Source organism: Osmerus mordax, chromosome 9, assembly GCF_038355195.1.
Source record: "Osmerus mordax isolate fOsmMor3 chromosome 9, fOsmMor3.pri, whole genome shotgun sequence".
NCBI classification, from domain to species: domain Eukaryota; kingdom Metazoa; phylum Chordata; class Actinopteri; order Osmeriformes; family Osmeridae; genus Osmerus; species Osmerus mordax.
This window is the reverse complement of record NC_090058.1, coordinates 9363414-9376700: the sequence shown is the minus strand read 5'-3', so window position 1 is coordinate 9376700 and position 13287 is coordinate 9363414. Positions and strand designations below refer to the sequence as shown.

Here is a 13287-nt window from a genome sequence, read left to right as displayed (position 1 = left end):
TTTTTCCAAAGCCAGTAGCTATACTGGTATACAACTGGGAATGTGCTTCCAATTATTTGATACACATGAAGCATTTTGTACTATTGTATTAACAACATTGTAAAAATGCAGTGATATGGTTATGTACTTGAAATCACACTAGTTGATTTGCAACTGTTATGAATGTTGGTGTTCCAGCTTACAGTTGTTCTCAATCGTTAAAGTTTTTTTTAACAGTCTTAACCTTCTCTAAACTGTGAGTGAAATTGTCACTGTTTTATGGGACATCACAGCACTATTGCATGTCTGCTAAATGTAGTAACTCTACCAAAACATTAAATTAATGCTTCAAATCTTAGTCATTGTGTCAGTAAATTGGCCAATGCCAACTCATTATTAGAATTTGTTTTTTCATTGTGTGAGCCAGATGTTCAGATGTTTGTCACCATGGCTGTTAATAACCCTGGAAATGTTGATATTCAAGTTTGTAAAACATTTTTGGTCAGTCTGATTGCTTACTTGACTAGAACTGACATTCTGGTATACAAGAAGTTCAGTTTTGTCAGTTTTGAATGTTGTTGTGTAGTAGGCTACACTGAGCTTTTTAGATAACAATTTCAACAGTAGTTAAAAGTTTTTGAGAAAAGTTGCGGTAATATCATGCAATACTGTAGTACACAGAAAAATGAAAAAAGATTCACAATTATGAATAGACTTACATAGTAAATGTGTTCTTGTAGCAGTGTGTTACATGTAAACAGAACATTGACATTGAGAAAAACTGTAAATTGGTTGCAATTATGTACTCGGTTACTCGATCACATACAATTATGCAACTAAAAGTCAAATAAATTACCTCAAGTATGCAAAATTGAGACTGATTTACTTCCTGTTTTTAAGCATTTTACATTGAGAACACAGGGGGAACAGATTTCCCTGGAGGCCTGAGGAAAATGGTCTCCCCCTGTATATTACAGTCTGATGATTTTGGATGCAATACAGTGATGCTGGTGATGGTATTTTACGGTGATCTTTATGTGGGGAACAGATTTACCAGGAGGCCTGAGGAAAGAGGTTCCCCCTATGTTAAATGTCATCTACACATCAGTCTTTAATGCTGTGGTTCCCCCCTGTATATAACAGTCTGACCATTTATAAAGCACTACAGTGATGCTGGTTATGTACGTTACTGTGATCATTATAACAAGTTTAATCTATACACCAGTTTTATACACTGAGAACACAGGAGGAACTGATTTCCCTGGAGGCCTGAGGAAAGTGGATCCCCCCCTGTATATTACAGTCTGGCCATTTATAAAGCAATACAGCGATGCTGGTGATGTATGTTACTGTGATCATGCTGTGTAACAAGTTTTCATCTATACACCAGTCTTTTACACTGAGAACATAGGGGGAACAGATTTCCCTGGAGGCCTGAGTGAAGTGGTTCCCCCCTGTATAGTCTGATGATTTTGGACGCAATACAGTGATACTGGTGATGTGGTCTCTCGTGGAAAGTAGGTAGAGTACACTATAAGCTAACACACGCGATTGTAAAAATCACATTTAGCTCAACCAAACAACAAGAGAAAACGTCATGATTTCGCGCACATGCAAGGAAGGGGGAACAGGGGAACTGAATTCACCGGAACACCGACAGAGGGCAGAAATATACCTCCTCGTCTCAAAGTCACTGCCAAGAAATGTAGCTACAAAGGGACAACGACAAAGTTGCTGAATGAATCCTAACAAAAGCTAAGGTAACGTTTTAAATAGTTGCCTAAATAAACCAATAACTAATCATATCCGCCTCTTGTAAGGTTCCAAAATACATGACATTAAGCTAAATAACGTTTAGCCTAGCAACGCACAGGGGCTAAATTTGCTGGTAAGGGTCAAATGCAATCATGTGTAGTACGCTACTGTAGTTAGCTCTAGCTCTAGTACTGTAGCTAGCCAGCTACTCAACTATTTATTGTTAGAGCATGTCACCCTTCAAACCAAAACAAATGAAAATAAGATAGCCAGTCTTGCTAGGTAGGTTGTTAGCTCTAGCTTCTAATATACCTGGTCCAAGCTACAGTAACTAGCTAGCTACACCTAATACTGTACAGTACTGTTTCGATTGCCAGTTTAAGCTTCCCCAATACATAATATGGGTATTTATGTCACTGACACTTGGAGATCCTTGCATACAGATTTTCTAAGTATATAATTAATTATTATTCCATTTATGATTTCTGACCACAGTGTTTTGTGTTCACAGCTCAAGGTGGAGGAAAGCAATGCAGAGTTTGTTGGTACAAGCCTTGACTCTTAGGCAGTTAGGGAGACTAACTCCTCGCCAGCTTCTAACTCCGGGACACGGACTACACTGGACAGAATGGTGCCCAAGGACAATACACTCCCGCCAGGTGCTGGGTGCCACACATTTACTGTCTCATAGAACTCACAAACTTCTCATTCGTAAATTCCCAGAATTAAGCTGGTCTGTTCAACACGCAAGGTTCAAAAGCAAGAAAAAAGGAGCTCCAAGGGCAACACAGAAAGAGGATGAGGAGGAAGACGACTATTCTGTGGACAGTGACAATGAAGATGAACCGGAGGATGATCCCAGTTTACCCAAGGACTACAAAGACTTGGAGAAATTTGTGCAGTCCTTTCGTTATGATCTCATTATGAAAGCTGGACTTGACATAGCACGCAAGTGAGTGTATGCATGGTATTATAATATTGACCATGTTTTGAGCAGGCTGTTGTTGTTAAAAAAGCCTACATTAATATTTGTTTTACTGAATGTACCTTTACAGTACAGGGCAAGCTAACATTTTCTGTTTAATTTAAGCAAACTGGAAGATGCCTTCTACAGCGACAAGCTTAGGTTGAATGGACAGAAACTCATAAAGAAAAGTAAATTGGTGAGTTGGCTAAGATATTTTTTTTTCAAGAAAGATTCATGGAAAATGTATATAAGCTTATTTTAAGAGAGATTATTTTTGGATGAATACAGACTGTATTTACAGCTTAAATAATAATAATTAAAAAAGAATGATCATGACAACAGCAAATACAATGTGCTGTAAACTTGGTTTTGATCTTTTATTCTTCCATCAGGTGAAAGTTGGGGACACTTTGGACCTTATTTTGTCTGAGAATCATGAGGCTGACACCATTACTCTCATGAGAGTGATTCTTAAGAAGATGCTGGGTGAATCCAAGGATGGGGACAAGTACAAAGTTGTTCTGAGGCGCTGGAAAAACATAGAACTCTCAAAGCAGGATGCCTTCAAGCAGTGACTTGCCAACAAACAGCAGTCTATACCAATACCTGTTGCCATTGACTACAGCACACCTTTAAGCAGCAGCATAGTTTGTCATGTCATCATGTGTGGTTTATCATAACCGATGACAGAAGTTCAATCAGACAGAATTACAGAAAGTGTAATTAGGTTACATATTACTGTATTAACTGTATTAAAGGACAGGTGTTTTTTAAATGGTGAAACCAGCCTTTAGTTTTTTTTATTAATCAGTATTATCTTTGTTTATACAAATTTGAAAATGTATAGACGTATCCAAAAATTTGACACCACAAGTACAAAAGCCATTCATGCTGGTCTTAATTGGTCTTTAATTAGAGCTCATTTGTATAGGCAAACAAAAATATTATTTCTGGTAAGCTTGTAGTAATAGTAATGTAGAAAATACTGCGCGTACTTCTCAATTGGGTTTGAAACTGCTTCTAAAATTAGGTGTCACAAGGGTACAGGTCAATCCAAAAATTAAAAGTGGGGGTCCTTACCCCCAACCAGCTATTGTCATCATATTTGATATTCTTCTCTAGGGAACCAGAGATTGACACATCAAAATCATTTAAAGATCACATAAGATTAAGTAAGCTCAATTAAAGCCTAGCGTATCTTAATCATGGTCCTCTATATTAGCTACTGCAATATAGCTATTTCTTTCACTTAACCTGAACTCCAACAAAGGAGAAAATTGCACTGCAAGAGCACAACACTGGATAGTTATGTGATTTTATTACAAATAGATGAACACAATCTGTTGCCATGGTTTACAGAATTATAGTACAAACTTCTATAAGAAGGTATAACATAAATATTGTTAAAAACAGTGGTGGCACATTTGCTACAACATGTTTGTGATGAAAAAAAAGTGACTGGTTTGGGATCACTTTACATCTAGTGACTGAACTAATGTTACTACAAATATATTGTTATTGTTTTTAAGGCTACAGCTTATCAACATGGTGAGTTAGATTAGCTAACGACAGTATTCTTTTGGCATACAAATATATGCTAGTCTTACCATTTTTATCAAACGATAAGAGTACTTCACTACACTTTGTAGTCAAAAATACAAATACATCCAATAAGAATAGACTACTGATGGTAAGTCATAAAGATTAAACAAGATGACCTCCCTTTACATAGGACAGTGTGTGTTAAGTTTCCACTATGCTATTCAACGTATATATACACTTGTGCAAAGTTCATAAAAAAAGTAAAGTGTTGCCTGTTGGCACAGCGTTGTGACTAGGACACAGTACTTGATCTCTTGGCCTTCTTCAATATGTCACATTTTTTACGGTTGGGTCGCCGGCAGCGTTCATCAATGCTTGGCACACATTCATAGTGCCAAACTTCCTCCATTTTGTCTACAGGATACACAGCCTCTACATAGTGCCGTATGAGCCTGAGGCGCACTGGGTCTAGCTGCTTCTTGTTGCACGCGCCCGAGTGGTTGTACTGAAGCCGCAGGTTCTCCTGGGTGAACAGCTCAGGGAAGAGGCGCACAAGCAGGCGAGCTGCAAAGTTTCCCACTGAGAGACTCTGCTGGACGATTTCCCGCACCTCTGTGTCTGAGAGCAGGTAGACAGAAGGCACAGGGAAGTCCGGTATTGACACAGTCAGTTCGTCCAATGGAATCTTGCAGAAGTCTTTGCTACTTTTCTCAGGAGGTAGAGGGGGCATATCAAAGTCCGGATTCTGCAAGTTATCTGTATTCAGCTGGTTCTCTTGGCAAACCATCAAGAAGTCTCCAGGCTCTTGTTCGTAGTCTGGAGGATAGACTTTGCGCTGCTGCTGGTACGACCTCCTCTGTTCTGTGTCACGTCGCCGGCACCGCTCGTCCAGTTTACCCACAAACTCCAAAGTCCAGACCCTGTCATTCTTGGCTCGTGGGTACAGTAACTGTACATAGTGGCGAATCAGGTTGACTCGGACAGGATCCAGCTGCTTCTTCCCCAGAGAGCCGCTACAGTTGTAATGCTTCCGTGCGTTCTCATAGGTGAAGAGCTCGGGAAACATCAATACCAACAGGCGAGAGGCAAAGTTACCTATCGACAGGCTGCAGTCATAGTTGTTCCTCAGCTGCTCCTTTGACAGCAGGTACTCCTTAGGAACAACAAAACCTGGCAGAGGCACCTCCAGTTTGTCAAAATCGACTGGGCTGAGCAAGGACTTTTTAGACTTCCGAATTGGCCTTTCAAAATCACACAGGTCACTAATCTTGATGATGGAGACGTCATCAGGAAGGCTTGTGGAGTCATAGCTCTCATCATTTAAATGATCAGGTTCACTGCTGTTGCTATGAGGACCCTCCAGGGCATCCTCCATACGCTGGACACATACCTGCAGCCAGGTATCTTCAGGGACTTCTGGGAAGTTTGCCTCCATATACTTCCGAATGATCTCGATTCTGTTTGAGTCCAGAATCAACTGTCCCACACTACTGATACCACCCTGACCCTCTGACATTCTTCCCTCATCAAACACCTCCGGGAAAAGACGATTGACAAGAAAAATAACAAAGTCCTCAGGTGAGGAAAACTCATCAAGGTCCTCCCTGATCTGAGTGTCATGCACCAGGTCCGAGACAACCAGGTTGTTTTGGTGTCCATTTGTGTCTAGTGACAGGTGCTCTTCTTGACCGTCTTCGTTGATGAAATGGCAGGTCTCAGCCTTAATATCAAGGCCTGTGACTGTCTGTTTCCTGCTTGGCTGTCCACTCTCCATATCCTTCTGAGCCCAGAAGCTATTGAAAAAGTCATTGATCTGTAAAAGGCATTCATCCTGCCAGATATTGTTATTTTTAACCAGAGGGAAGCACACCTCAACGTAGTTGCGTATGAGCTGCAGGTGGAGAGAATCCAGAGTTCTTTTGCTGGCTATGCAGCCGTGGGTGCATTCCGTGCCCTTAAAGAGCTCAGGGAAGAGATGAACCAGCAGTCTGCACCCCAGCTCACCCGCAGTCGACGTCTGCTCCATGAGCTGCCTCAGCTCTTCGCTTGTCAGCAAGTACTCTGGTGGGGGCTGAAACTCTGTCACCATCTCTGAGGGTTTGATTTGTTTCTTGATGCGCGTTACCTCCAGCGAGAGTAGATCCACCTTGCTGTGGAGCTGTGTCATGCTTGAGTTCAGAGTATTAAGGATAAAAAACATTTTTTCTATCAACGGGTAAAAGTTGGAGTCTGTTGAGGATGCAGAACCTAGTGTCCCACCCACGGCAGGGAGGAGAGGTTCACACCGGCTGTGCTCTCCCATGGAGGGCAGCTTTGGGGATAAGAGGCCACTGTAACTAAGCTTCACTCCACCCTCGTGGTGTGTATGTGGGTCTAGGCTTGACGTGACCCTCTTTTCTGTGATCCTGTGAGAGATACTGTAGAGGGGCTTCCTGAAAGAGACCCTAGTCTTCTCCTGGTTGAGGTCTTTCTTCTCTCCAGCAGTTGTAAGGCAGAGTGGCTGAGGCCTGGGGACATCCTCAGGCAACTTTTCCATTAACTTTTGCCCCTGGAACAAGAATAATATGTATGCATCAAGGACTTGATAAATCTTTACACGTTGATAAAGAGTGTAAAACTCATTAACTGATATGCAAATAAATATTTAGCTTTACCATACATTAAATGTCAATCTAGAAGACAACTTTTAGTATTTATGTTCAATTTACCTCTTGAGAGACCCTAACTCTCTTGCTACTGGTAGGCTGGCCCACTTCAGCAATTATAACGTCGGAGTCCGTCTCTGCAGGACGTTTAGTGGCCTCACTAGTGTCATGAGACCATCCTCCAGGGGCTTCAACTTTCTCACAAACAGCACATTCCTCTAGCTCCTTCTTAATCTCTTTATTTGGGCTTTTCTCTAAACAGACACACGCACACACAGAAAGAACAACATGTCAATTTAGGATTTTACTTAAAAGTACATTAATCCTTTCCTGACAATGTTTAGGCTACATAAGTATAAAGGTCTTACCCTTCTCAAGCATCTCTCTGCCTGGGGAATCCCCATGCTCGGAGAAACTCATATCCTAGAGGTACATTGAAGACATATTTTATAGTTTTTTATATTAAATTAGTGGCAAAAACATTGTACTATTCTTGTACAGGCTTATTGACAACTATTCCAACAATAGTAATGTATGTTCATTTTAATTTCTTCATTTTCAATTCAATATTGTAGTTCATAGTTACAGGATAGCCTACTAAATGAACCCATAACTCTACAGCTCAGTAGCCTACTTTTGCTTTGTTGTAATGCAACTGAAAGGTTGATGTAATCAGGGCAATACCTAAACTGTCCTGAATTTACTCAAAGGAAAATGACTCAAAATCAGATCTAAGTCTAATAGAGACGTTATTACTTCTGGTCTGATGTTACATCCACTTCCTCATTCCTCCACTAGAAGCCCACTAAACCAAAACATGAGAAGAGAACACAGCGGTGTCATACTTTTTCACTTTAACGTTCCGAGTCCTCTCGACAATTGACCAACGCTAGTAGCCGTATGATGCACAATCTATATAAATCGGACTATATACACTAACCAACTATTTGATATTGAGGGTTAGTAGTTAGCTAGCCGTTTTGTTTATTGAATTTTATGACGCGGCAGTGTATGCTACTGTTGAGGTTAACGAGTTTTCCCCACTCTCGGTGGAATAGCCTGAAACTAGATTGAATCGTCGGTGCAAGCTCACCTTTAAGATTTCATGCAGTCCTTTAGGAACATTGAGGGTGGGGTGAACATTTCGGCAGATAGTCTGCTGGGGATTTTATTGCAAGCTAGCAGCACGGATAGATGTTGTTCGTGTTCCTTTATTTTTTTTTCTTTCCTGTGCCCTCTCGCGTGACGTGACGGCGCGCGCCCCTGCTGTGTCATTTCCGCACAGCTGTGCGTGGATGTGTCCTGTGTGGGTATGGTGTTTGCAGCGGTACCCTGAGTAAAATCTCTAGTCTTTTTTTTTGGGTGGGGGGGCAGTTCAAGTTTCTGAACGTGGGACAAGACACCAAATACTAAATATATGCTCAGAGTTATAAAATATAGATAGTAATTTAAGTATCATCACTGAATAGCCTAGATACAACTTTATCTTAATCAATGATATTTTGACAATTGTTAATAGGAATTTTTTTTGTTTATCGTAACTTTTCTTGTCTTTATTAACCTAACCAATATTTGCCTATTATGTCTTCAGATGTTTAGAAGTACAGTCTACTGTGACTAATCAGACACCACATTGCAGCTGTGTTTGGTTAAATGTATTTGATCCTCTTGCATCTGTATGACAAAAAGTAAGTCTACATCCTGCCGAAAAAAAAAAAAAAAGAATTTAGTGGACAGTTTGACCAAATAGTCCTGAGCCCAAGTTTTGGGAGTTTTTTTGGGGGAACATCTTGTATCATTGTCAAAAAAAAAAACCTGACCCCTTAAGAACATACATATTAAATGACTTAAACAAAATGTATTGTACTGTCAATTATATTATTATTTAATCCAAACTTCAAATCTTAACAATCAGGCATCAGGTACTTTGTCTTCCTATACCTCTTTCAAGAAATCACAGCCTCGTCTGTCTCCTCTTCCTCCCTGAGCCTCTTGGTGGTTTTAGACAGAGTGGAGAGGTCCTGCAGGCTGCTCCTGGCTATCTTCCAGGAAGGCCCAGGCTGGGGACTCTTTCCAACCCAAGGCTTGCTGAGTCCAGCCTGAGGACTGGGGCTTCTGAACTCCTCCCTTCCCCTCTTGCTAGCAGGCCCAGACTGCCTCTCCTCTCCCCTCCAAAACTTGGTGGGTCCAAGCAGAGACTGAGCAGTGGTGGATCTATGGTCTTCTCTCCCTCTCTTCCTAGGAAGACATTTCTTCTCTTTTCCATCCCCTTTCTTAATGTTGGAAAAACCATGAGAAGTCATGGAAAAGTATGACAGCCAGACTGGAGGTCAAGGAGCCGTAAAAGGCTTCTGCACCAGTGCTTCGGTTGGCTTTTTCATTCTGAGAGCCTCGTAGATGATGCTACAGCCCCTATGGAGCTCCCAGCTGGATATCAGGTGAGCCTGAAGGGCAGTCAGACATGGACACAGCAGCTGGCACCCAACACAATGGTAGCACGTTTCATTAGCTATCTGCTTAGTGAAGTTTAGGATATAGGAGGCTTGGAGATGCTCGGTGCCAGGCTGAAGCAGCTTCACATCCAGCCCTCCCGAGGAGATGATGGTCTCAGGCATCAGCTCAGGAGACTCCCAGGGCCTCAACCCACAGTACACAGAGGTAGTAGCAGCTTCACTGGCTAAGTGGAGGAGGAAAGAGTAAGAAAGAAATGGTAGAGATATAAGATGGTGTTTGTGTGGGTCATGCATCATTCATATACATATTCTGTAATTTTTTTGTGAATAAGAAAAACAGTTTAGGAATTACATCTTTCATTTACCTGAAAGTAGTTGCAACAAATAGCCACCCTCCGGTCTATCCCAGACGGGGGCACAAGGAGGTGTAGGGGGATTACAGGGCCAGATTCTGCTGTTGGTGAGGGGAAGACGGGAGAGAGTACGAGGGAAAGTCCTCCCATTGATCAAAGGAGTATTTGCGTCCAGAAAAATTGAGTCATCTGTGAAATACAGACAAGAAATTATGCTGATGAATGTACAATTATACATAGAATGTATGTAGAATGAATGTATAACACGTTTTATAAAGAAAGCCAAATCAGTGCCTCATCCATATCTTGATCCCAGTTGTGGCTTTGGTCAAAGTTGTTCATTATGTATAATGCTTGCTCTGTTAGTATTACTAGTGTTGTGGTAGCTGTTAGTGGCCTTCTTTCGTAAAAACCACAAACATTTAACAGAATTTTGGGCTCTGATTTTAAAGTTTAATTATGACTTCAGCACTTTACAATTCACTGCAATTATGACATCACATGTTTCTTAGCATGATGCAATGACATGTAATGTCTGTTATTAATAAACACATAAAAAACAATTTGCAGCACAAGTTTCCACAACTAAACAAAATACAACTGATAGGTTTACATGCAACCATGGATTCCTCAGACAGATTCCAATGATCATGAACACAACAACCATCAGCAGCTGCTCAAATGTTTACAGGAGAACATGAGGTTGCATGAGACCTCTGTTCCTTTGACGCCCCCCTGTGGAGGCCAGAGAGCTTGCAGCCAGAGAGGAGGAGTCCAGACCCATGGTTGGGCCCATCCAGGCCAGAGAAAGAAAGGCAGTTTGGGCCCTCCTGTTTGGAAGAGAGGAAAAGGTGGACTGGGCTGTCCTGGAAGACATGTATATCACTCCAGAGTACACCTACAGTATCAGGTCAACATTACCAACAAGTGGCACAAGGAGGAAAAGTCCAAGGAGACTGGTGTCACTACCCCAGGCCATAAAAAAAAAACAGGTAAAGAAAACACATTGAGCCAGGTGACCACATTCTAGAAGATCATCATAAAGACCTGCATGACTGAGACACCTCAGGAGGCAACTGGGTAAATGCCATTTAAAAATGTAGCCTTGAAAATGCATAGGGATACATAGTTAATGTACATGTATTTCTGAGTTATTGAAACTGTCAGCAAAGTTGATTAGTAAACTGATTTCAGCACCACGGACAGGTCCTGGGTGTTTCCCCCGTGCACCTGAACAGCACACATAGGCCTACGTGTACCTTCACTGAGATTGGGGCAGTTTTCAAAACATTTTGTTGGTCTATGCATGCTACATCTAAGCGTGTTATTACTCATAACATTTCTCATTAGGCACAGCTGTAAAAAAAATAACATGTGTAAGCTATCAATTAGAAATGTGTGGTTGATGTGCTAGACACGACCGCGACTTTGGTCAAAGGAGGCTATCATTACAATAACAAGCACGAAGGCACAACTTTTCTCGGAAAGGATCAAACATGTGGAAATGAGACAGTCGTATAATGGCTATTTTAATAAAAATATTTAATAGAATAATTAGGCTACTTTGCAACATTGAAAGAAAAGCGGAATCCCAATGGTGGAAACGCTTCTGTACGTTTTAGTTTTTTGTTTAAGAAATTATTGACACACTCAAGAAGCCGATGTCTGTCACCAACCACAAGAGTCTCAGTATGGGGAGGATATAACAAGAGAATGTAACTGCTGTTACGATGGTGAAATAGTCATTATTTGGGTAATGAGCTGTCTCAGTGGCAGTCTTATCTGTCAGGCAATGAAGCGTGAGACCTGCGCGGAGAAATCCATGTCGGGGGTCACTCGAGCGAGAGCTTGCGACTAGGGGTTGGGATTCAACACTTAACACTGAGCAGAGCTCATTAAAGTGTCATTTTTGGGCAATATGCTCGTGTCTGCAGAAGAGAGAAGAGCATTTTGTTCCTATTGGAGTGAATCATTTCATCCATCACCGTCAGCAATGTGATGACATTAACAGGTGTTCACCGATAGGTCATTTATAACGAGACTAATTGAGAGTGTAACATAATTTAACAAAATTGTCGATTTCCTTTTACACATCCGCTAATTGTTCCGCAAAAAGATTATTTGCAAAGGTCTTCGGCAGTTTAACACGATTTCCAACGAATCTCTATTGCGATCTTGCGCCTCACATCAATCCAACGTGTTTTTTTCATTGTTTGGTTGTACCCGTCCGTGGCTTTGCTTTACATTCATAAATGGGAATTCACTCTATACTACTCAACTTTTCTTTGTAAAAATAGTAGGCTATGTGACGTTATGAAGCAGAGAAAAAGAGCAATTCACAGATTTGTCAGCGGTGGAAGTGATATAATTCTACATGGTGGGCAATTTTGCATTTCAGTTTTCAATAACATCATCAAGTGTCCATGCTAGACAGTGAGTCACACTGTAACACAATCTATTGTGCTGCGTTTGCTCTCTCCACAGCATACCAGCTGGAATTACACCACACAGGACTGTGTGTGTGTCTATGGGGGTTGGTCTGCTGTTACCCCCTCAATGATATTTATGTACATGCAGATCTCATGCCAACCTAGCACTCAGGACGTGAAGAATGTCAAACCACAAAATCCTGGCCATGAACAAGACAGGCGGTGTTTTGTTTCAGCTGTATGATAACATGATGCTGTGCTGTGGCTCCTGTTAGCTGCAGAGGCGTTTACAATGTATACTTCCTCTCCTTCACTAGCCTGGAGGGTCTTATCTCCAGTGTGTTAGTAAGCCATTTTGTGGTAGAGGAAAGATGTAAATGACAGGACAATTACATATGTGGCAAAACTGTTATATAAGTCTCACATTTTTCTCCATGTACCTATACCCATAACTTGAATAAAACACAGGGCACTTAAAACCATTTTGACTACTGTACAATTGGCCACACTGTACGCCTTGAAAATAATTTGATCACTCAACATTAACTTTTCAGCCATGCAACACTATAACACCTGCATCCACAGAACTCCTTCCACTGTATAAAGCATCCTAACACCTGTTGGTACCTTAATCTATACTTTATTTAAAAATAAAACTTTTGTTTTAGTTCCTGTATAAAGACCCAAAGCCTCTCCTGTTTCCCTCTTTACGTTTGGTCCCTTTAACTTTCCTCTTGTCCGCTCAAGGCAACAATAAATATTTTATCAATGGCCAGAGGCTTGCCCGGCTATATTATGTACCTGCTGCAGAAGCAGCCAGCCAGAAACACGAGGTGGAGAGGACTACAACACAGACAGACAGAAATGTGAACAGTAAATGCAGTTACAAAGGCCTTACACACCCTTTCCCTAAATTTCTTGTATTTCCCACTGACTCCTTCTGTCCTCTTCTGTTATCTCCTCTCCCTCCCTCCATCCCACCCCGTGCCCTTCAGGCGGGGCTGCGAGTGACAGACAGACCCTACTATGGTTGGCGGTTGGCGGTGACGTCCCCGCCTCCACCCAGGTTCACACCTTGGCTGTCCCCCGTGGAGAGCGCCTGGGTAACCACAGGCCAGCACCCTGGCGCCAGCCCGCGCAGCGTCCCAATCAATACCGCTGCAT

At 41.7% G+C, this 13287-nt stretch overlaps 2 protein-coding genes across 3 annotated transcripts; one reads left to right on the top strand and one right to left on the bottom strand.

Annotated features, from left to right (window-relative positions):
* The first annotated feature begins 1658 nt into the window (after positions 1–1658).
* On the top strand, positions 1659–3484 carry mtres1 (mitochondrial transcription rescue factor 1). Its single transcript, XM_067243396.1, has 4 exons — positions 1659–1739; positions 2246–2686; positions 2825–2897; positions 3094–3484. Exons 2-4 carry the CDS (start codon positions 2265–2267, stop codon positions 3274–3276), a joined length of 678 nt encoding a protein of 225 aa, XP_067099497.1. The 5' UTR covers positions 1659–1739; positions 2246–2264; the 3' UTR covers positions 3277–3484.
* Positions 3485–3600: 116 nt separating this feature from the next.
* On the bottom strand, positions 3601–13227 carry bend3 (BEN domain containing 3). 2 transcript variants are annotated; one of them, XM_067243393.1, is made up of 7 exons: positions 13198–13227; positions 10409–10659; positions 9707–9883; positions 8830–9565; positions 7257–7311; positions 6952–7142; positions 3601–6791 (listed from the first exon to the last, which is right to left on the bottom strand). In XM_067243393.1, exons 5-7 carry the CDS (start codon positions 7306–7308, stop codon positions 4536–4538), a joined length of 2499 nt encoding a protein of 832 aa, XP_067099494.1. In that variant the 5' UTR covers positions 7309–7311; positions 8830–9565; positions 9707–9883; positions 10409–10659; positions 13198–13227; the 3' UTR covers positions 3601–4535. The 2 variants fall into 2 exon arrangements, with proteins under 2 accessions (XP_067099494.1, XP_067099495.1); XM_067243394.1 differs by lacking the exons at positions 8830–9565; positions 9707–9883; positions 10409–10659; positions 13198–13227 and adding an exon at positions 7982–8099.
* Between the last annotated feature and the right edge of the window lie 60 nt (positions 13228–13287).